At 45.3% G+C, this 24,883-nt stretch overlaps 1 protein-coding gene across 3 annotated transcripts in view; it reads right to left on the minus strand.

The window, feature by feature from the left end:
* Window positions 1–24,883, minus strand: part of LARS2 (leucyl-tRNA synthetase 2, mitochondrial) — a 146,213-nt gene that overhangs the window by 48,714 nt on the left and 72,616 nt on the right. For all 3 annotated transcript variants that reach the window (XM_061397048.1, XM_061397047.1, XM_061397050.1), the window contains exons 8-10: window positions 9,353–9,460; window positions 8,743–8,902; window positions 997–1,101 (exon numbers count right to left, since the gene is read on the minus strand). In XM_061397048.1, coding sequence (XP_061253032.1) covers window positions 997–1,101; window positions 8,743–8,902; window positions 9,353–9,460 — 373 coding nt within the window. The remainder of the gene's footprint in view (window positions 1–996; window positions 1,102–8,742; window positions 8,903–9,352; window positions 9,461–24,883) is intronic.

The following is a 24,883-nucleotide window of genomic DNA, read 5'->3' on the forward strand; positions in this document are numbered from 1 at the left end:
CCTTCAGAACTCAATATTGTGCCGGTACTTTGACTCAAAATACCAAATGAGGGGGGGAAAAAAAAGCCACATCAGCAAGGGCTTCCTTTACTGTTCAACTTGGCTGGCTATATTAATGAATTTTACTAATTATAAGATGCATTAAAGTACTAGAAGGAATTATGTCTTTTAAGCAACATATTTTCTAGGTTAAACTGTCAGATAAGAATGACTTGAATGGCTAAATATCTGTTTTCTGGGTTGGTGTTTCTTCAAATCACTTTGTCAAAAAAGCATCTGAGGGCTGTAAGGAAAAAACATGGTTTCGGTAAGCAACGCTATTTCTTGTGTGTGCCAGGAGATAGAGGGTGTGGCAGTAACTTTCTCTGCAGGTCCCAGCACACTGGTGATGGGCTGGAATCTACAGTAGGAAGTTGTAAAAGAGAGATGTTCCGGTCCCCCTTAGGGTAGGTCTTGGATGGGATATGATTAAGTTCCATCCCCTGATTCAACCCCAGACTTCCTGTTAGGTGGGGGTAGTTTAGAACACTCAGCAATGAGTAAGGCCACCAACCACGTGCAATTTACAGCTCTACAAACGCCTTCGATTCTACTGCTGTTTCACAATCCCTTTCTTGCACAGCTCAAGTTCACCCCCTCCACTAAGTCTTCCCCCAAAAGTTAGCCCACATCAATCATGTGTGCTTTGAACCCCCATCTCAGTAGCTGCTGCTGCTTCTGTGAGTTCTGAAATGGGATTCTTATCTGAGTAGTATTGTTCCCCACATTGTATAGGCAAGTCTTGCCAACTAGCTCCACTGGCAAAATCTGTGGGCCAGACATTTTTGATTATTCAAAATGCAATGCTTTAAATAAGAGACAATGAAATGAAGGGACACTCATTTTTACAAAGACGCAAAACAGATCACGGAATATACAGCCAGCTCTTCCAGGCTAGTATTTTGATCTTAAGCCTGCTAAAGACATTCTCCTGCTTACATTTTACTAGCTACTTACCTATTTTTGCATCTAGAGAGCCCTCCAAGTCATCTTTGGCCAAGATGATGACCGGGACTTCCTGCTGGGTGAGCATGTTCACGGCCGTCACGGGCGTCAGGCAATCTGAAAATGAGGGCAGACAACGGTGGAGGCCCATCAGCTGGGGCTTTAACACCCTCTGCGTCTCAGAGGAGACAAGTGAGAAAAAGAAGCTTTAGAACCTCTGTGTTTTGTGCTAATTATTATAGAATTTGTTCTTTGAAGGTATTAACAGATAATTCACACTAGTGGAGGATCAAAAGATTAAACAAATACATGAAAATATTCATTCGTGCTCCTCAGCAAAGAAGTGAAAATGGCACTTTTGCTTCCCAGAAGGTGGAGGAAAGATGTTCCTACCACCTCCCTTATCCTTTTGGAAAGTAACTCGTGTATACAGAAGAAAGAGAAAATCAACAACCTACCTATGGTGAAACTAAAAGATATCTGGAATTTTAAACTATAACACTCAAAGATGGAAGTGGATAGGAAAGGAGAGAATGACTGAGCAGAGATCTGATTTTCACACATACAAGCACAAAATTGCTCCTTCCCATGATCCATTTCTAAGGAGATACCAGAGGCTGTGGTCCAGCAAAAAGTGAAAGTGAAGTCGCTTAGTCGTGTCCGACTCTTTGCAACCCCAGGGACTGTAACCTATCAGGCTCCTCCGACCATGGGATTTTCCAGGCAAGAATGCTGGAGTGGGTTGCCATTTCCTTCTCCAGGGGATCTTCCGGACCCAGGGATTGAACCTGGGTCTCCAGCATTGCAGGCAGATGCTTTACGATCTCAGCCACCATGGCAGCCCTGTGAAAGTAAGGGGTAAATCAAGAAAAGGAGGACATGGAATCCAGGGAACAAACAGGGAATCCAACAAAGAGAAGAGGGCAGGGACATCTGCAGAGTAGAGACAGACAGAACTCCCAGGATGGCAGATGCCGGGAGAAAGACCAGGTGACATGCGAACAGGACAGAGAGCCCTAGGAAGCATCGTCGGGGAAAAAAGGGGACGGGCACATTTTCTGACAGACCGGAATATGTAGAAAACTTGAAAGGAGTTTTAAAGAGCTTCTGGGAGGGCGTGGGAAGACAATCAGAAATTCAAAGAACACAAAACAAATGAAAAAAAAAAGAGAGAGAACATCATGAACTTCAGGAAAAATAGAAAGTTATATAAAAAGGAAAATGTAATCAGAGTATATTTGGCTCAGATGACCAATATTTATGTGGTCATAAAAAAACATTTAATTTGGAATTATCCAAACAGAGGATAATTGTCCAAACAGACCACAAATCTCTGGTCTATAGCAGAGAAACGGCTCGGGCACAGGCTGCCAGCTGACCCTGTGTCTGTCTTGCCCTCTGATTCAGCACCAGTGTTTGCTGGACACATGGCCGCACGGCTAATGGCAGTGCTGCTCAGCGCCTCCACCAGGAGTGGCCAGGGAGCGCGTGCAGAAGAGCCGGAGGCCAGGCTCGCAAAGAGGGGGGCTGCCCTTGTCCCCCACCCTTGTGACCACAATGCAGATGACATGCAGAACAATCTAGAACACACAGATAAGGGCGACATCCTAGAGGGGCCAAGCAGTAGAAAGGAAAGAGCCTTGGCCCGACCACCTATATCTACTATAAAGAACTATCAAATTAAAGAATAAAAAGCTTCCCTGGTGGCTCAGTGGTAAAGAATTTGCCTGACAATATAGGAGACGCAGGTTCAACCCCTGGTCTGAGAAGATCCCACACACTGCGGAGCCCCTAAGCCCGTGTGCCACAACTGCTGAGCCTGAGCTCTAGGGCCCAGGAGCTGTAAGTACTGAGCCCTCGAGCCACAACTACCGGAGTGTGCTCTAGAGTCCGTGCTCAGCAATAGGAGAAGCCACTGCAGCCAGGAAAAAGCCCAGGTAGAAATGAAGACCCAGCACAGCCGAAAGACAGATACATAAAATAAAATTAGAAGGGCACCCTCACTATGAAGCTGTGCTGGAATTCGTATGTCATCTGGTAAGACACTCTAAACTGATTGAGCCCTTCCAGAAACCAATAAAAGCAACATGTAAAAAGAACCAAAAAAGGGTTCATAAAAAAAAAATCGCACTCTTGGGGATGTTTTCCTTCGTTCTTTTTTTTTTTTTTTTTGGCGGGGGGGAGCTGTTTTCTGAGGAATTTATTCTACAGAGGCAAAGAACTGTCTCCGTAATAGCCCAAACACGAAAAAGGACAAATATTCAACATGATAGGGAAGATTTAGAATATTATGGTACATTGAGTTGATAGAATATTATGCATGGGTTAAAGACAAGCCTGCCTAAAAACTAAGAAATATTTTCTGATATCATATTAAGTAAAAAACAAAAAAACAAAAGACAGGAGCAGTCTCATTTTTAGGATGAGTGTGTGTGGGAACATGAATTTAAAAGATGCATGACCACATGCAAAAGAATAAATTAAAGTTAATTTAAAAATGAATTAAAGACCTAAATATAAGATCCAATATAAAAGTCTTAGAAGAAAACACAGGTGTATAAATCTTAGTGATCTTTGACTAGGCAACGGTGTCTTAGATATGACACCAAAAGCAAAACAACAGAAGAAGCAAGTATTAACAGGTAAATTGGATTTCACCAAAATTTAAAACTTCCAGGCTTCAAAGGATACCATCAAGAACGTGAAAAGAACAGTCACAGAACTGGAGAACATGGATGTAAATCATATACCTGATAAGAAACTTGTGTCTACTATAAAGAACTATCAAAATTAAAGAATAAAAAGACAACTCAATTAAAAATTGAGCAGATGCTCTGAATAGATATTCCTCTACAGAAGATATGTAAATGGCCAATGAGCACATGAAAAGATGATCAACACCATTAATCATCGGATAAACAAACGCAGATCGAAGCCACAGTGAGATAACCATTAGCATGACCAACCGTTAGCATGACCATAACAAAAAAGACAGTGACAAGTGCTGGCAAAAATGTGGAGAAAATGGATCCCTTTGCACTGCTTCTGGGGATGTAAAATAGAGCACCTGCCTTGAGAAAGTCTGACGGTTCCTCAACCAGTTAAATATAGAGTTCCTATTAACGTAAGACCCAACAACTCAACAGATACATACACGAAGAAATAAATCAGAATTAGATACATACACGAAGAAATAAAAGCATATATCCGCACAAGAATCCGTACCAAAGGGACATGGCAGCTAGCTAGAGAGTGGAACCCAAAATGTCTATCAACTGATGAATGGATAAATAAAATGTGGTATCTATAATGAAGTATTATTCTGAAATAAAAAGGAATGGAGTACTAACGCATTCGACAACATTGGATGACCTTGAAAACATTACACTAAGTGAAAGAAGCCAGTCACGAAAGAACAAATACCACGCGAGTCCACGTACATGAAATGTCCAGAACAGGCACATCTATGGAGAAAGAACGTAGATTAGTGGTCTCCTGGGGCTGGGGAAATAGGAGGCATTGAGTATGGTTGCTAGAGGGTATGACATTTCTTTGGGGGGGTGATGAAAATGTCCTAGAATTGACAGTGGTGATGGTTGTACACCTCTGTGGATATACAAAAAACCAATGAACTGTACACTTTAAATAGATGAATTTTTTGGTATGCAAAATATATATCAATAAAGTCATTTATCAGAAAAATATGAAAAAAAGTACAGTATGGATTAAAGGGTTGGATTTTTTTCATTTTCCCACATAAAAGTCTATTGTGACTGTTTTTCAATTAGAAAATAAGCTAATATGTGAATTTACACATGAGCAGATGTGTAATGAACGCCCTACAGCAATGTGCCTGCTGTACCCAGTCACGACCTATTTCTCAGAAAGAACCAAAGTTAAGATCCGAAGTTCTTGGTCAGAGTTGGCGTTCTCCACATGTCTCATGAGCCGTGTGCCAGCAACGTGAAGCAGGAAGCCAGGGAGAAACCCCAAGTAACTGAAGCAGTTCATACAGGGGTTAAATCACAGCGAAACGCCGCAGAAAACACAAAGGATTCCTAGCTTAACAGCCAGTAATTACAAAGGAAACATTCTAGGCAAGAAGCTGCCCTCTCTCTCAGGCCCCACTGCAAACTAGGCGGGTCTTTCATGCCCCTTGGAAAAACAGACCAGAGACTTCTGTTTGGTGCAGAGCGGTGCTGCCTGCAGCTAGGTCCCCAGATCTCTGTGGAAACAAGGCCCCGTGGTCAAGTACGCGTGAGGAGAGGCGCATGACATTCCCCTGTAGACAGTCACAACGCACGTCAGCACAGAGAAGACACTGACAAGTGGAAGCAAAGAAACCTATTTATTTCTGCTTTATGCCAGGTTACCTGAGCACAGAAGCTTTCCTCCGCACAGCATCTATTAACACCTGCTGAACTGCAAGGATGCTAGCAGGGACAGTTAGGTTTAAGAACAAACTATTACCCACAGGATTCTGTTCCTTGCCCTTTGTTCCACCCTCATGCTGATTCTATGGAGACAGGGCAAAGCAATAGGGAGCCATAAATTATTCGATGTTTTGGGGCCTCTCTCTAATGTGTCAACAACGACAGGGTTCCTAAGCCTCTTATTACAGAGACCTCGTTTACCCTTTTGGCAAAAAATGCATTGTGTAGATCATCGGTGACTCAGAGCTGAAATGCATGGTTCCAAAGCCCCAGGGTTTACATATTTTAATATCAGGAGTGTAAGAAAAAGACTCCAGGAAAAAACAGAACAGCGTCTAGAACTCGGACAATATTTCCCCCATTGATGCTTTTTATGGTTTCTAGTTCCTATCAAGTCACAGCTTATGTAACACGACTTAAGTCAGAGGTAGTCAACTGAGAAGAGGAGACAATGTCAATGATTATGGAAATACACTTGATTTCAAGATCTGTACGGAGAGGGACGTTACTTTTTGCTCTCTTAAAGGAATCTGTGCCAATTACAGGATGTTGAGCAAAAACAGTACATTTAGTCAAACACATGAGCAACACAGTCAGCCAGGCCAAAAATCAGGGAGATGTCCGAGGAGTCTTCTAAACAAATAATTCTGAGAGTTGTTCTCGCCCCTCCATCCCGACGGCCGCTGTTTCAGGGCCATCACTCACTACTCACCTCTCACCTCACTACTGGGGAAGCCAGCTCTTCTGCCTCCACTCTAACACTCAAGCACCACCCTGTCCATATTCCTCCTCCTCAGAGCCCCTCAGGGCTCCTTCTGTACCCACCAGGCCCCCACACCACCTTGCCTGACAGCCCCATCACCTGCACTGCTGGGAAAACTCAACTTCCTTCAGTCACAGGATAGATCTGGGATCAGAACCTTGGTCGTCTTGTGCCAACTCAGGAGCCCATATGCAGACACCAACTCAGCAACTGTAGGAACTTGAGTGTGATAATTTAAGCTCAGGCAAGTGATAAATTCTATCACAACTGTGTGCTACCGTGACTTGAAGTGGCCACTGCTTTAATATTTATTTATCCTGAAAAACAGATATTTGAGGGAAAACCAAGGCGCCTGTCTGAACGGAGCCAGTTGGCAATGGTAAATGACACTAGTGATAAGATGCTCAGGTTTAAAATGTGACCGTAGAGGCCAGAGGAGGCATAAACCCATATCCATGCAGCAGTTTCAATTCACCTTCGGGAAAACCGCGTTACGCTCGGGCACTGTACTGGCCACAAACGACTGAGGCCACAGGTCAATATCCAGAGACCTGACGTGCAAATTAATCTAGAGACTTTGAATAAATTGGCATCTGCAAAAAGAATATTTCCACTATGAAAATTAGAATCGGAAAATTTAGAGCCAAGAGGAGCATTCCGTTTGGATTTATTTCAGAAATTACTAAAGAGGGGAGAACCAAGCCAAAAGGAAACCAACCAGGCCAAGTCAGATGTGCTAATACCAACGTGACTGTGAAAACTGGCCCATGCCACAACAGCCTCTTAATTTCTTACATGTGAAAATGTTTTGGGTTCATATAGTATCTTTCATGGCAGGAACTATATCTTTTATAACTTATTAGCTAGTTAATCCCCTACTGCTATTACTTCATTTTAATTTATGTCCCCAACTTAAGCATGGAGGGGGAATCGAAGGTCAGATTCACATTTTTTAGTTTTTCAATTTTAGATATTATTCCACTGCCATAGTTCTCAAGAAATCTCAAAATGTTCATGAGAGTATAAATGATGAGTTTTCCCTTTAAACCACTGAAAAGAATCCAATTTTTCTTTTGAATAAATGGAAAATAAAACTGAGAGAGAGCTATACTGGACTTCAGAAGCACACACTGAAATCTTAAAAGAGTCTTTTCTTTATTTCAATATACAACAAAAGAGATGAAACCGAGTGATATGTGTCCTGGGCCAGCGAATTACGTATGCATCTGGGTCTCCTCTGCTGCAGCCTCCCAGAAGGCAAGACTGTGAGTGGCCACCTACCCATCCCCGAGTGCTCAGCACGCAGCCGGCTCTCAGTAAATATTAACTGATCTGAGTATTACTGTTGTTAACAATTATAAATCTTCAGCAGAGAGAAGCTGGGGCAACACTGTTTATCCTTCCAATCTGATCAGGGAGTCTTTCCTTCTGGCTATTTTATGCATTCCAATTATTTAAAAAAAAAAAACATGAAACTATACTACTATTCAAAAATTTTTATTAATCTAGTAACTTAAACAGACCTGCAATAATTCAGACTGTGTGGCTTGGGTTGAAGTTTATATAGTTTATGAAAAGTGAAGCGGGCTGAGATTTTTACAGAAATATTTACATTTCTCCTGAGACCTACTTCTAATTAACAGGGGAGTTCCTTTCGCCTGCCCAGGATCCATACTCCTTCCTCTGGTAAGAGCCTGAGTTTTACAGAGCTATCCCTTCCTCACGGATGACAGTCCTGGGGGGCTATCAAGGAATAAGGTACCTGGCCTTCCTTCGGCCAACATAGAGGCCAGGGGTCCCCAGCTGTACCAATCGGACACGTTTCTCTGCAGGACAAATCTCAAAGCAAGTGCCGCAAGTGTTGATGGCAAGGTGAGAGCAGATTCCCTCAGTCAGTGGTATCAAGACATTATTCATTCTTCCTGCCCCAACTCCCGTGGCTGCCTAGTCCAAGTCTTCTTCCAGACTGGTTCTTCCCCACAGTTTTCCAGTATGTTCCCCCTTTCCTCTCGGTGAGCCAGAGATGGACTCTGTGGCTTGCAGCCCTGGACTTCAGACTAATGCACAGGCACTTCTCATCCTCACTGACCAACACTCGCTGTGCCAATTTGAGGTCAGCTTGGTTCTCATTAAAGACCAGGACCCTGCTGGTCTGCTCGGATCACTCTGTGAATTCTTAAGAGACACTAAAATTAAGTTATTGAAAATGTTTCCTCTGTTTCGCACTGGCTTCCTTCCTGTCCTTGTCAGTATAGTTTTATTTGATGATGAGACTATAAATTAAGCACAAGATTCTATTCTTATCAGAAAAGAGCTTTGAATCTAGATTATATTTAAAGGGAAAGAGTTGAACTTTCAAACAAAAACTTAAGAAGCGGAGAAGCTACTGACTCAAAGTAACTTATTTTCAAGTCTCTTTCTGATCCTCACATTTTAAAATCAACACATAAAGTCAGGCCAAGGAGAGGAACAGATCACAAGGATGACATATGTGAAAGGACCGTGAACTCTGTGAAATGTAAGGCGTAACGCCCCCTTCTTAACCTTAACTTGCCGACTTACCTTGGCCAGGGACGAGGGCCTTCCGAAAGGTTTCCTTCAGAGGGCTGTGCCCGTGCAAGAGCCTGTGGCTGGGAGAGATGGCCACGTGGGAGGCGCCATAAACGGCCTCGGGGGTGGCTGTGTAGGCGCTCAGCTTTTCTCCTGTGACTTGCCCATCAACCTGACAAGAGGCAGGGTCGTTTCAGTTCTCAGTCCGCACTCTGGGCTGCCGTGCTCCCCAGCCCACATCCCCTGTTCCCACCCCTCCTCTGTCCTAGGCACCGGCAGGCATGTGGGGGCCTGAGATGGTCCCAGGCAGGGGCAGACAGGGGGAGAGAGAAGAGGGCCGCAGTTCCTCTTTCAGGAGGCTTCCCCAGGGCCTACCCCCAGGCCTACTTGGGGGTCCCCATGAAAGGATGTCAGAGCATGCCCAGAAAGAGGCTTTCCCCAGTTCCTGGCTCCTCTGTCCACGAATCAATAACTGTCAATGTTATTTGTCCTGGGAAAGGCGCTATACTTTCCTCCAGGATTTATGTGATGAATACAGGCACCCACTTTTCTAAAAAGAGGCCTAAAGAGGCAGAAGGGGGGTTGTGAGCATTAACTGCTGCAGATGCTCCTGCTCAATCACCTTTAACATGAAGTCCAGATGGCAGCCCACACAGTCGCCAATCCAGTGGGCCTGCATGCCTTTAATCCCGTACCATTCCGGAAGGCCTGCCAGCGCGTCCTGCATGGCCTGTAGGAATGAAAGGAGAATGCAAAAGTAGAAACTACAGACTGCTTAAGACAAAGCAAGTGACTGGTGGGAGAACTGGGGTCACTGAGGCTCAGGAATTCACCCTTTTCTCCTTCACTGGCCAATCAGAGAGGCCCAGCAAAGGTTATACAGATGGGCCCATCGTGACTCAACTTCACGAAATGGGCTTCACCCACTTCTCTATTCTCAGTGAGCCAAGGTTTCAGAGAAAGAAGAAAGTTAACAAGAGGATGAGATGGTCGGATGGCATCACGGACTCAATGGACATCAAACTGAGCAAACTCTGGGAGACAGTAAAGGACAGGGAAGCCTGGCGCATTGCAGTCCATGGGGCAGCAAAGAGTCAAACACCACTTGACAACTGAACAACAACATGCTTATCTTTGACGGATGTGGTTGGGGCATTCTCCTCCCCAGTCTAGAACCTAAACAAAAGCAGCACATGTTTATGAATTTTTAAACTCTAAGATAAGCCATGGCTGTTCTATAGCTCAGCTATAGAATATATAGACCATTATAAATCTATTGTAAAAATAAAAATTAGCATAACAGACATCATCATACTGATTTGTGTAACATTTGCTATTAGAGGCGCACATTTTATTTTCATTGATATTTGTCTAATTTTAATCCACGTGTGTGTGCATGCGTGCTAAGTCACTCAGTCGTATCTGATTCTTTGCAACCTCATGAAATGTAGTGTGCCAGGCTCCTCTGTCCACGGGGATTCTCCAGGCAAGAATACTAGAGCGGGTTGCCATGCCTTCATCCCAGGGATCTTCCCAATCCAGGGATGGAACCTGCATCTCTTGCATTGGCAGGCAGGGGTCTTTGCCACTCGCGCCACCTACAGGAAAAGATGAGCCAGGACTAAAACGCAGACTGGTTGTTCAGTCTCTAAGTCTTGTCGGATTCTTTGCCACCCCATGCAGCACGCCATGCTTCCCTGTCCTTCATTATCTCCCAAAATTTGCTCAAACTCATGTCCATTGAGTTGATGATGTCATCCAACCATCTCATCCTCTGTCATCCCCTTCTCCTCCTGCCTTCAATCTTTCCCAGCATCTGGGTCTTTTCCAGTGAGTCAGCTCTTCCCATCAGGTGGCCAAAATACTGGAGCTTCAGCTTCAGCATCGGTCCTTCCAAAGAACATCCAGTTGCTTTCCTTTAGGATGGACTGGTTGGATCTCCTTGCTGTCCAAGGGACTCTCAAGACTCTTCTTCATCACCACAGTTTGAAAGCAATTCTTCAGTGTTCAGCTTTCTTCATGGTCCAACTCTCCCATCTGTACATGACTACTGGAAAAGCCATAGCTTTGACTAGATGGACCTTTGTGAGCAAAGTGATGTCTCTGCTTTTTAGTATGCTGTCTAGGTTTGTCACAGCTTTTCTTCCAAGGAGCAAATGTCTTTTAATTTCATGGCTGCAGTCCCCATCTGCAGTGATTTTGGAGCCCAAGAAAATAAAGTCATTGCTTCCATTTTTTCCCCATTTATTTGCCATCACGTGATGGGACCAGATGCCACGATCTTCACTTTTTGAATGTTGAGTTTTAAGCCAGCTTTTTCACTCTCCTCTTTCACCTTCATCAAGAGGGTCTTTAGTTCCTCTTCACTTTCTGCCATTAGGATGGTGTCATATGCGTATCTGAGGTTATTGATATTTCTCTGGTAATCTTGATTCCATCTTGTGGTTAATCCAACCTGGCATTTTGGATGATGTATTCTACATATAAGTTAAATAAGCAAGATGACAATACACAGCCTTGACGTACTCCTTTCCCAATTTGGAACCAGTCCATTGTTTCATGTCCAGTTCTAACTGTTGCTTCTTAACCTGCATATAGGTTTCTCAGGAGGCAGGTAAGGCAGTCTGATATTCCCATCTCTTGAAAAATTTCCCAGTTTGTTGTGATCCTCCCAGACTTACTAACTGCATTCTTTCACCTATAGTGAAGAGACTCTTACTCAATCATGTGATAAACAACACAGAGCATTTTCTGTATTTGTCATTTATCTATCCATCCATTCTCATTTATTTGGGAGAGTCTGCAAGCTTCAGGATTTGGAAATTTATTTTGAGGCATAAACTGTGGATTATGGACACCTACAGGCTGATGAGAGATGTGTTCATTCATTAGTTTATCCCCCAGAATGTATTAATTCTTCACCCCTAAGCATCAGGACCTCATCCAGACATTGGAGGCTTCAGTTCAGTTCAGTTCAGTCGCTCAGTCATGTCCGACTCTTTGTGACCCCATGGACCACAGCATGCCAGGCCTCCCTGTCCATCACCAACTGCCAGAGTTTGGGCATACACAAAAGCAGGATTGCCAGAGTCCCTAACATCAATTTTATTTTCTACTGTTTCTTCAGTGAGAAATTTTAATACCTTTTTGACAATGAACTGTATGTAGAAATATGATTTTCTTCTCTATTGTTGAGTACTCATAAAATGCAAGTAAACTTCATGCTTAGCCAGAGGCTAGTATATGTTAACAGAATGAATGGCAGGTGGTAATAACTAGGATTTGTGAGAAGATTCTGGGTAATATTTTCTAGCAAAACACACAATAACCTGTATTTTATCATCTCAATCTCCTGGACTCGGTCAAAGAGTACCCCTAGCTTGCCACAAGTAGAGAAAGCCTGTGTGCAGCAACAAAGACCCACCGTGGTCAACAAGTAGAATAATAAATCATTTTTAAAAAATCACCCATAGTGATGGCTGTAAGGCAGTATAAGATCATGACTCATTGACGAAACGTTAAATTATATTCATATATAGTTTATATGTATTGAGTTGCATACAAATTCCTTAGAAACTACCACATACATGAAGGTGCGTATGAACACATTAAGCTAAGGAGAACACTTACTGATTAAAAGAGCCTATTCCCACATTCTTTCAGATAAACTACAGTTTCTCCATATTTTCCCTTCCTGACTGACATAAGTGGAACATGAATTTGCAGAGCTACATATGCCTGTAACAGTTTAAGAAAGCTACCAAACAAATATTAGAAACACACAGTTTCTGTTACTGACACCACAGACTTGAAAAACTGAACAACTAATTTTTGCATAACCCAGAGGTTAATGGGATTTCTGGGATTTGATCTTCGATATATCATTCTAAAGATGCATGAGGGATAAAAATGAGTCAGTTGGTAAGAACTGCAATGTAAACTTCATCTAAAATAAGGCTTTCCTAGAAATTCTTTCAAAAGAAATCAGCTGCCATGGAAATCAGAAGATGATATGAGGTATCTCAATTATGAGTGAATCATGTACCAAAGATTCCATGTTCCCATCCAGTTCAACTACAACATGGCCGCGGAGCTCCTTTATAGAAGACGTTGTATTTGGTGGCATAAGAAGGGCCAGGCGGGACTTGCCTGGTGGTCCAGTGGTTAAGATTCGTGCTCCCAATACAGCCGGCCCCGGTTCGATCCTGGATGGGGAATTGCTAAGATCCAGTATCCCACATGCTGCACAGTGCAGCCAAAAAGCAAAAATGAAAAAGGTGCCAGGGAGTCCGGGGGCACAGGGACGTGTGGAAATGTGCCAGGATCAGTATCCAGTCGGCAAAACCCAGGAAACTATGGGCCAAACAGCCCAGTCCTTCAACCGATAAACTGTAAGGAAGAGAAAGGGATAAAGAGGGAAACCTACAGATTAAAACACTTAGCAGACATCATCAAATTTAAAAGACGAGGGTAGGAATAAACTGTATTATCCAGGGAGGCACATCTAGGTGATAAACTATAGAGAAAGGTACTGCTACTGCTGCTGCTAAGTCGCTTCAGTCGTGTCCGACTCTTGTGCGACCCCAGAGACAGCAGCCCACCAGGCTCCCCATCCCTGGGATTCTCCAGGCAAGAACATTGGAGCGGCTTGCCATTTCCTTCTCCAATGCATGAAAGTGAAAAGTGAAAGTGAAGCCCCTCAGTTGTATCCGACTCTTAGCTACCCCATGGACTGCAGCCTACCAGGCTCCTCCATCCATGGGATTTTCCATGCAAGAGTACTGGAGTGGGGTGCCACTGCCTTCTCCGACAGAAAGGCAAGGATGTGACTATTCTTAAAGTCAGGACAGTGGTGACTATGGGGGCTCGGGGGGCAGTTACATTGAGATGAGGCATGTAGAGGGCTTGTAGAGTGCTGGCGAGATCCACTATCTTGACCTACAAGGGCAGCTGCTTTAAAATAATTCAATAAACTACATATTTGTTTTATATGGTTATCTGTGTTTCATTTTATAATACAAATGTAAAAGTAAAACAACGACTTTCTACCAAGTTTGGTATCACACAGGTCACAACTCTTCTCTCATGCTGCTCCCAGAGAGCATGGCACAGGGAGACGCCGGCCTGTGCGCTCAGTAACGCAAGGACAAACGCTGGTTTTTCTTTAAACCCCACGAGTCCTGGCCTGGAGCCTGGGGCTGTGAGCTTGAACTGGGCAAATGCTCATTAAATTCCCATTTAACTCCCTCCCCTCCAGGGGGAGACTCAGAGAGCAAGACTATGTTCTAGAACCAGATCCCCAGGCCTCTAGGGAGGGAAGCAGTAACCTTAGTACATCGATTCCTATGCAGCAGGCACTCTGACGTATGGGACCTCATTTAAATCTTCACCACAGTCAAGGAGCGTTATCAAGGAGTATTATCTCCACCTCACAGATGAGAAAACAAGCCTGAGGAATTTCCTCTAAGTCAGTCCACAAGTACAGGGCGGAACTGTGAAAGAGCACGAGCAGCAAGGTGCAGCTGACTCCTAAGTCCACACGCATCCCTGCAGCTCACTCTGCAGTGACTCCTCTCTAGCAGAGCTCCTTAAATCCAGCTTTCCCGCGTCTGTATTTCAGATAGTTTCAACTTATCATTCTCTAAGGTAAAAGAGGCACTTCTTAAAGACCTGCCTGCTTCTATTATCCTATTCATATTTGTATCTTTTTCCTGGAAAGAAAACTCTGGTTGCAGAGTCATAGGGCTGGGGTTGTGATCAAAACTCCCTTTCTTAAGATGAGGACCCAGAGGCTCCCAGAGGTCTAACAATCTGCACAACATCACTGAGCTCCCTTGAGTGAGACCAAAAACTCATTCCTTAAGCCTCATTTAACTACGATTCACCTTCCTCAGAAACTTGCTCCCCAACTACACAATGAACTTTTATTGTTTAAGCCGTCCAGCATCTGAAGTCTCTCCTTTCTGGGGAGGGTAGGGAGGGGAATTACAAGATGGGTGAGTGGCAGGGCCCCATCACCAACTATGAAAGCTAGAAAGGGGGTGTTCTTCCCGCCCTATTCTTCTCCCCTGTTGAAGTTAAACAGTGTAACCCATCATGGGCTCAGCACAGTCAGAACACTGAGGGGGGCCCAGAGGCACAGGGCCAACTGGTTTAAATGCCACAGCAGAACTGAGAGGCGGCGCAGACTCAGAAAGACCATTCCCGGGACAAGATCTCCGCTGTGCTCTTGTTCTCCCTGACTCTTGCCCAGGCCTGTGTCTCCAGCTTCCCATCCAGCTATGAGGAACCTGATCGTCTTCTGATCAATTCTCTTTTGGCTTAAATTAACCAGAGTAACTTCAGGTTGCTTCAATCAAGGTTCCTATCTGATAATGGACTTTAAAAGTTTCAACCTCTTTTTTAAAAGAAATAATTATTTATTTGAATGTGCTGGGTCTCAGTTGTGGCACATGGCATCTTCAAGTCTTCCTTGCAGTATGCGGGATTTTACTAGTGGCAAGTGGGATCTAGTTCTCTGACCAGGGATCGAACCTGGGACCCCTGCACTGGAAGCATGGAGCCTTAGCCACTGGACGGCTAGAGAAGTCCCTCACGGTCTTGATGTATGCTAGCTAAAACTGTACTGTCTTGATATCACTGTAGCAAAAGTGTTAAAATCTTAAATATATTAATTATATATTAATATTAGAATAATAAGACATAATGTTTATAAACTATTAAAAAGCCTTCTGATACAATTGTATATTTTAGAAAACTTTCCAATTTATGCAGCATTTAAGGGATCTTAAATGTCAGCAAGCACGTAACTAGGACTTTACGAACTCCGAATGACCCACGGCTTTTCCTTTCCAAGGATCACTGAGATTCTATTTAACTTCCAAGCAAACCTACATGTGGTCTCATGGGATCTGATGTGCTTCCATCAGATAAAACCCATGTGACATGATCTGACGGTTGGCTCCATCTCCCACCCCATCCTTTCCTGCCACAGACAATTCGGAGCTCACAGGGTCCATTTCTGACACCCTTCCTGCCCCGTCCCTTTCCCTCCAGTACTGAGCCTCAGTTTATAAACTTTCTCATGGTGTTTTTCTTCCAGATTGAACTGTCAAGGCTAGAATACACCCTATGGAAGTGCTTTTGCTTAAAATATTCACAGTTCGATGAGGACAAAAGATTCAAATAGAATGAAATGTGAATGTTTTGATATGCTAATTGTGGCAGAGAAAAATGTACGCCTGCTTAAATCCTTACCAAATCTATGAATATTTTTAAAAATCAAAAGAAATGAAGAAAAAGAAAAGAAAAGAAACCACCCTCTGGAGAACAACTGAGCAAGCCCTTTTTAGTCTCCGCTGTAAAATAAACTCATTATTCAAGACTGATTTTTTGAGGAACAGGCCTCCAGAAAGCACCTGCCCAACAAGCAGGTGCCTTCAACAAGCCCCCCTCAGCTCAGGCCAGGGCCCCATCAAATCTCCACCACAACAGGAACAGCCTGCTGAGCATTTGCGGTTCTTCAATAAACAGAACTGGTTTTACCTGTTTGGCGTGTTGTTGAGAGTATATCCTTTCTGTGGTGTTTTGCAATTATAGTGACAGGGGACAGGGTTCATCTCAAGTCATTCTATTTGCCAATGGGCCGTGCCTCCCCTCCCCACCCTGGCCAACCTAAATTCCCCTGGGGGCTCAGATGGTAAAGAATCTGCCTGCAAGGCAGGGGACCTGGGTTTGATCCCTGGGTTGGGAAAATCCCCTGGAGAAGGAAGCGGCAACCCACTCCAGTATTCTTGCCTGGAGAATTCCATGGACAGAGGAGGCCTTCAAAGAGTTGGACATGACTGAGAGACTAACACATTTTTTTTTTTAAACTGGTTCATAGAATCCAAAAACTTGGGAAAACAGCAGGCTTTGAGACTCTTTACTAAAGTGCTATGAAATCCTTTTCCATATAAAATCTGAGGGACCCCAATATCTAAGAGTTGAAGGCTGAGCCATTAGGAGGTTCTCTGCTATCTCCTCTTTCTCCTCTCCATCCACTTGCCAGGCTTGGGCACGACTTGGAAACCATTCATTTATTCATCTCCTTTCATTTAATTAATGAAAAAGTGGCTCACTTGACCAAGTCAACAGCAGATCCCCGAATAATGAATGATCCAAATCTGACTGTTCTGGGACCATCACACTCAAGTTTTCAGGCAACTGCCTGTAAATTAAAGAAAAAAAGACCGCTTCTTCCATATGCAAAACCTAGACATGAACAAGGTGAATGGGCTCCTCACTTAATTTTCACAAATAATTATCGTATTTAATACTGAAGACCCCCTGGAGGAGGAAATGGCAACCCACTCCAGTATTCTTGCTTGGAAAATCCCAAGGACAGAGAAGCACGGGGGGCTATAGTGTGTGGGACTGCAAAGAGTTGGACAGGATTTAGTGACTACACAACAACAACAACAACAACAAAAAGTTGAGGAAAACTGAGCAATACAGACCTTTTAAAATAAGTGGGTTTATTAGCCAGTAAGGGGAAAGTTAAGAAACCAGAACTATGAGCGCTAGATACAGATTTGAAGTGGGATTTAATGATATTTAATTAAAATGGACATTTTAAAAAAGCTTAACACTCAGCCTTCTTCTGAATCAGTATGATCTGATTAGCAATGATTTTTGAATTATAATTTGTCTATTTTTTTCTAAAACTTATTATTGTTACCAACATTTCTTTAGTCTTTTTGTCTTTGGAATCATTTCAGTGCAGTTACTTGAAAGATACAGTATATATTTGAGTTGTAATAAAGAAAAGTCAATTCTGAAGCCAGTAAGATGTTTAAAAAATCTAGACGTTTCCTCTGGAACATTCTAGAGGAGTAAACTCTTTCACTTTCAAGTCTCGCACTTCTGCTTTGGCTCTGGCATGAAGTCATGCAGGAAGATGATACATTAAAAAGCTCTGGCATGACATTTATCTTGTTTACCTCCCTCTGATGGTCCTCCTTCAACCTTTCTTCTGAAGTGCAACATGCATTTCTAGCAAAATCCATTTGCTACAGCATCCCAGTGAAAAACATTCCCTTCCAAATACAGTTGTGCTATCCCAAGGGTCTCAGTTCCAGTGAAGGTACTGTTAACCCAGAAAGGAAACCATCAGGCCTAAGCAAAGTATGTGAAGGTGAACGCGTTTGTTGCTCAGTCGTGTCCGACCTGAACTGTGGCCCCTACAGGCTCCTCTGTCTATGGGATTCTCCAGGCCAGAACGTTGGAGTGGGTTGCCATTCCCTTCTCCAGGGGATCTTCCCCACCCAGGGATCGAATCAAGGCCTCCTGCACTTGTAGGCAGATTCATTACCACTGAGCTACCAGAGAAGGCACCCTGAAAATGATGTATGACTTGCCGACAAGACGTGGCTCACGGGACAGCAGGGGCAAGAGGGAAAGGCATCAAGCAGCCCATGCTTACAGTGTGTATCCCAGCCATGCGAAAAGGAGGAAGAGACACAGTCTCCCAGCAGCTAGAAAGAAAGAAGTGCTCCCTGGGTATCATCGCCAGGTATCATCACTGTGTGCCCGCTCAGTGGGAAAGGATGTGATGAAGGAAACCAGGAAGCTGTGGTGCGGCCAGACTGACCAATCTCCTCTTATTCACGTATCCGCTCAGGCAACGCATCAGCCTTGGTTTATGTTTCTGTTCTCCTCTGACTCAAGTAACCCACTTTTTTGCTATTTGCTAACCAATAGCAAAATGATTTAAATCTACTGACTTCTAAGAGATGGTGACTACAGGTTCTGAAATGTCACCACTATGCTCCTCACAGTGCAGATGATGGAGAACAAACTCTTTCAAGGACAAAGCCACCTGTCTCATGACACAGCTTCTGATTCCCAGAGACTGCTCACATCACTTCACTACCCCTGGCTCCACAGGATAAAAGAGAGTCTGGGCTTCCTAGGTTGGCTCAGTGGTAAAGAATCCTCCTGCTAATGCAGGAGACTCAAGAGACACGGGTTTGATCTCTGGGTCGGGAAGATCCTCTGGAAGAGGAAATGGTAACCCACTCCAGTAGTCTTGCCTAGAAAATTCCATAGACAGAGGAGCCGGGCAGGCTACAGTCTCGGGGGTGGTCAGAAAGAGTCAGACACCACTGAGCAACTAAGAACACACACAACTGTACCCCTCAGGAGGAGGAAGAAATGAAATCACTATCCTGCAAACAGAATATGGGACTCAGCCCAACCTGTGGCATGAGGCTACCTTTGCCTGAAAAGGTGGTTTTGTTCCAGGAAAGGGGAGTCTTGGGAGCAAGGCTAAAAGCTTTTATTGGTCTGATCAAGACAAACAAAATGGGGACAGATGTCTCCGGGGACATCCTGCAAGTCTGCCTGTTAACTTAAAACTTGCAGGAACATAAAACTATCCTTTTCCAAGACACTCAGGTCTAGAGATTTGGTGTAGATCAATGCTGACCTAACCCTGCTATCAGGCTGCTTTGCATTTTTACAATTTTCAAAATAACAATAAGCATTATGGGGAGTTTAGAAAAGACAGAAAAGGATGGAAAAGGATAACCATTACCCCAAATCAACTTCAGCATCCAGGGAGATCACTCTTAATCTTTGCTCTACATCCTTCCATCCTAATTAATCCCATCTTCTACTGACTCTGAGATGCATGTTTTCCCCACAAATCCTGAAATCTGGGCAGGCCTTACAATCAATGGTGTCTTTGATCCACAGCATTTTTTATTCTAGTTGGAGCATAAACTTTAAAACCAATCGTGTGTTAGAACTGATAAAATGCAGTATGAGTGTGTGTAGTTGTGCATATTTTTTTTTTCTAATTTTATTTTTAAACTTTACAAAATTGTATTAGTTTTGCCAAATATCAAAATGAATCCGCCACAGGTATACATGTGTTCCCCATCCTGAACCCTCCTCCCTCCTCCCTCCCCATACCATCCCTCTGGGTCGTCCCAGTGCACCAGCCCCAAGCATCCAGTATCGTGCATCGAACCTGGACTGGTAACTCGTTCCACACATGATATTATACATGTTTCAATGCCATTCTCCCAAATCTTCCCACCCTCTCCCTCTCCAACAGAGTCCATAAGACTGTTCTATACATCAGTGTCTCTTTTGCTGTCTCGTACACAGGGTTATTGTTACCATCTTTCTAAATTCCATATATATGCGTTAGTATACTGTATTGGTGTTTTTCTTTCTGGCTTACTTCACTCTGTTGTGCATGTGTTTTTACATAATTAAAATTATGCTGTTTATACACTGTTTTTAAACGAGTTTTTGCATTGTACCAGTGTTCACAACTTATTATAGCTCTGCCGCTGCTGCTGCTAAGTCACTTCAGTCTGTGTGACCCCACAGACGGCAGCCCACCAGGCTCCTCTGCCCCTGGGATTCTCCAGGCAAGAACACTGGAGTGGGTTGCCATTTCCTCCTCCAATGCATGCACACAAGCTAAGTCACTTCAGTCGTGTCCTACTCTGTGCAACCCTATGGACAGCAGCCCACCAGGCTCCTCTGTCCCTGGGATTCTCTAGGCAAGAATACTGGAGTGCGTTGCCATTTCCTTCTCTCTGTTATAGCTCTAGAAAGGATTAAATCTATTTTGAATAAATCTGACACTCAGAGTCAGTTACCTTGGAATAGTAAGCAAATATAGAGAGAAATGGAAAGATACTGTGGAAAATGGCCCCTTTCTATAAGAAAATGCTTACTTTGAAAAACAGAACAGAATAATGTAATATGGATATGTAGGTATTTCCTAATGACTGTCACTTCCTTCATAGCAGGGGCAGCCACTGGTCCGGTCTCACTGTTCTCCAGGCGGCTGGGTTCAGAAAGCCCTGGGGTAAGGAAAGGGTGTTGGAGTAGAGAATGACACAGAACACGACACTGCTCAGTTCTGAGGCCAACAAACCAATTCCATCAGGAACAGACCAGCAAACCACAACCCACTGCACTCTGTTATCTGGCCATCTGTGCCCTCTCTTGGACCTCCTGCAACGTTCCTTAACTCGCCTTCCTTCCCACAACACCCGCCCTCTGACTGCCCTCTGCCTCTGGTTGTTGGAGATGCCTGGTTGCTCTGGAATTAGTGCTCAGGAGCAGGCAGACCAAGCACAGGCCCAGGGCCAGGGACACTCGAGCTGGGTCCTGGCTTTCCTAGGCTTGGGGGCCCCAGGTATCAAATGAGAAGTGGGCTCAGGTGGTAATTTTCCGGGACTCCTCAGTCTGGCCAGCAGCGCCCCTGGGGAGCAGGAGGAGGGCAGGATGTGAGCTGCTTAAAATGAAGCAACTCCCTATCCCTTTGTGTTTAGACAGCATATTGATTTTCTAATTTCCAGCAGCAGTAAAGGCAGGCATGAGGGGGTTTTTGCCGGCTTTTATGTTTTTCAGGTCAGGGCCGGGATTAGAAAGCCTGGGAGACTAGGCCTAACGTGGAGAAGCCTGTATAATGTTCTCTTGGCTTTCTTCCAGTGCTAAATTCCAATGACTCCCTAAACTAAAAGGGTTCACTGGGACACCCACTAGCCCTCCAGGGATGGCCCCCAACGAGGTGCTACTCGATCTCTTTCCTCTTCCAATGGAGTCCAGGCTAGCACCTCGAGAATGAAGGACACCTTTACCTTCCAAAAGGACCGGCCAGGGTGTTCAGAAAGGCTACTAGGGAAGTTGAAGAGCAAGATGTAATGTTTACTTTGTCTTCATTTTTTTTTCTAATCAAATTTATAATTTATTTCATTGTCAGTATACAATAAGAAATACACTATTAAGGTATCTGTCCCATTTTCCCCTAGTAATCATTCCTAGACAAACCTAGACAGCATATTAAAAAGCAGAGACATTACTTTTCCAACAAAGTCCATCTAGTCAAAGCTATGGTTTTTCTAGTAGTCATGTATGGATGTGAGAGTTGGACCATGAAGAAGGCTGAGCACCAAAGAATTGATGTTTTTGAATTGTGGTGTTGGAGAAGACTCTTGAGAATCCCTTGGACTGCATGGAAATCAAACCAATCAATCCTAAAGGAAATCAACCCTGAATATTCACTGGAAGGACTGATGCTGAAGCTGAAGCTCTAATACTTGGCCACCTGATTCGAAGAGCCGACTCATTAAAAAAGACCCTGATGCTGGGAAAGACTGAAGACAGGAGGAGAAGAGGGTGACAGAGGAGGAGATAGTCGGATGGCATCACCGACTCAATGGACATGAGTTTGAGCAAGCTCTGGGAGGTGGTGATGGACAGGGAAGCCTGGCGTGCTGCAGTCCATGGGGGCTGCAAAGAGTTGGACGTGACTGAGCTACTGAACAACAAGAACAAATCATTTCTCCTATCTCCGAAACACAAATAATAAAGGAAACCTTCCTGCTTGCAGAGCATGTATGCCAAGCTGGAGGCTGTGCGTTTCCTTTCTTCAGAAGTTCTTGTTCATTCTCGCACAGGAGTGGGTGTGCAGGCGGGCTGTCTTCAGTGGATAGGAGGGACACGGTGCAGGCAAGAACTCAGGGATAGGAAATGAGGTGGCCCTGGAGCTGATCTCACGGTGGGACATTCCCGAGGCAGCAGGTAGGCACTACATCTAAGGGAGAGGAAATCTACCTATTCTGTCATGAAATACAGCAGTTTCTGAATCCAGAGCGTGGATTCTGAACCCAGCCCTGCACCAACTCTGATGAGCTCTTCCAGGCAGAAGTGATCCCTAAGGCCTGCTAAGAGTCGGCCAGAGGCCTCCCAGCACGTCTGCCGTCACCCCCAGCTGGTATTGAGGAGCCTGGTCCCTTGGCTAGGGCTGTGGGTGGGGAGGGGGTGGTGACAAGTCTCCTGACTCACCCCCGGCAGCCTCCTGCTCACCGGCAAAGTGCTGGGGCACGGTCAGTCTCAAATCACTCTCTTTCCTTTTGCCTCTGTCCCCCTCTTCCACCTGTCTGCTCCCATCCCCACCCTAGAAGGACTTCCCCGTACCCCCTGGCACCAGTGAATGGTCACCCTGAGGAGGGCTGACGGGCTAGGATGGAAGGTGAAGAACAGAGTTCGGCTCATGGTGTAGGAGAGAAAAGATCCCGGAGAGGAGGTGAAACGGAGAACAGAAGGAAGTATGAGATATTATGTAAGAAGGAGCAGAATTTAACAATTAATTAGCTTTGTGAGACAGGGAGTCAAAACCAGATCCTGGGATGGGAGCAGAATCTGCTGTTTCCAAAACAAGTGACAGCCGGGGCCTGGGGGGACACTCCGACAGGAAGCCAGCTCCGAGGCTGCTCTGAGCGCCGACGCAGCGGGGTCCGGGCTCAGCAGCCCCTACTGCGCAGGCGCTGATCAACTGTTTCTTTCAAGCGGGGAGGAAAGAGGCCAACTCAGCCCGGATTGGCCACAGCGGAGCACACGCGGGTGATTGCGGTAACAGCTTTCAAGCCACCGGGCTTAACCCTGCCCCTCACGGTACATAAACCTCAGCATTAGGATCGTTAACTCTGGCCCCGGCCTGTGTCCTCACGGCTTTTTATCACAACAGCCCTGCAGAGAAGCCGACAGCTTGTGAGATGGTTCTCACTTGCTCGTCTGGCTGCTCAGAAACTTTCCCTCCTCAGCCAACATCTCCTCGGTGCACAGGCCCACCATGTGAAGGCCCAGGTTGCACACACAGGAGGAGACTTCGGGGCCAAGGATCTTTCTGGGCAGCAGGGTGGGGCGGAGGGGCCAACCCCCACTGACCAATCCCTCTGCAAAGTCTCGTGACAGCACGTGAGGACTTGCGCGCTGTTCGGAGAAGGCATTTCCGGGCACCACCTGTGACCCGAGTCTCTCTTCTAGGGCTGGAAGAGGACCTGAGGGCAGGAGCAGAGAGCCAGGCAACAGCCCACTTTCCAGGAGACGGCCAAATGCTTTCACGGGGAACTCCAGGCCTTGGGATCAGAACAAGGGTACCCCAGGGTCCCTAATCCAGAGCTCAGGGGACTCTTAAGGAGCCAGGGACACCAGGGGCCTAGACCCGCATACCTATATACCACTGCTCCTCGGGGGCAGCCTTTCTGCTCCAGCCTCCTCCTCCACACCCCCCAAGAGAGCTCCTGTCATAGCCTTGCTCTCCTCCCTCCCCTCCACACCACTCCAACCCTGAATTTCCCGCTTTGCAGGGGCCGACAAGACCAGGGAGCTCTGGGTGTCTCTACTTTACCCCCAAGTGCAGTGTGAAGCCAACATGAGAGGCACAAAGCAGGCGGGGAAAGGGCTGGCTTATTACTGCCCACCCTCTCTTATCTCCTAAGGGTTCGGTGTTGCCCGTCTCCTTCTTGCCAGCAGGAGCTCTACTTGGAAAGACTTGTGAAGTTTCCCGCACGTCTGGATGGCAACGAAACACTCCCTTACAGACATGCTGCACGTCACAGCTTTCACACCATCTGGCGGTACCTCCTCTGACCACCGGGCAGAGGGGGCTCCTCAGCTCCCCTGTGCTCTCCTGCAGTGTGACGGCGATCCCAAGGGCTGTGGCCTCTCATGTCTGCGGTCTCCTGTGCTAGTCCCTGAGCTCCCAAAGAGCAGTGTGTGCTGAGCCGCTCAGTGGTCCCTGATGCTTTGTGACCCCATGGACTGCCGCCTGCCAGGCTCCTCCGACAGTGGGATTTTTCAGGCAAGAATAACGGAGTGGGTTGTCTTGCCTTCTCCGGGGGATCTTCCCGACCCTGGGATTGAACCTGCGTCTCCTACACTGGCAAGCAGATTCTTTACCACAGAGCCACCTGGGAAGCCCAAGGAGCAGGGACCTCAGCTTTTCTCACCTGTATTTTTAGCACCTAGGCAAGGCACTCAGTAACATCTGGGAGAGAAAGAATGAATTCAGATTCCCTGAGAAGTGGTACAGACTGCTGGTGAAGAAGGTAAGCACCTGGACTGGAATCCCAGTGCTGTTACTTTACGACCAGTGTGAGCCTCCGTTTCCCCATCAGTAAAATGGGGTAACAGGTGGTACCCACCCTCCAAAGAATAATGTGAACGTTCAATAAGATGAACGTGCAAGGAAAAGCCTGGGCACTGATCAGATCGGGGGCAAGCAGGCAGGAAGTGGGAGGTGATCACAAACTTGGTTCGTATTTAAGCAGTTGCCAGGTAACTCCTGGAAACTTAAGAGAAC

This window comes from Bos javanicus, chromosome 22 (genome assembly GCF_032452875.1).
Source record: "Bos javanicus breed banteng chromosome 22, ARS-OSU_banteng_1.0, whole genome shotgun sequence".
NCBI lineage: Eukaryota > Metazoa > Chordata > Mammalia > Artiodactyla > Bovidae > Bos > Bos javanicus.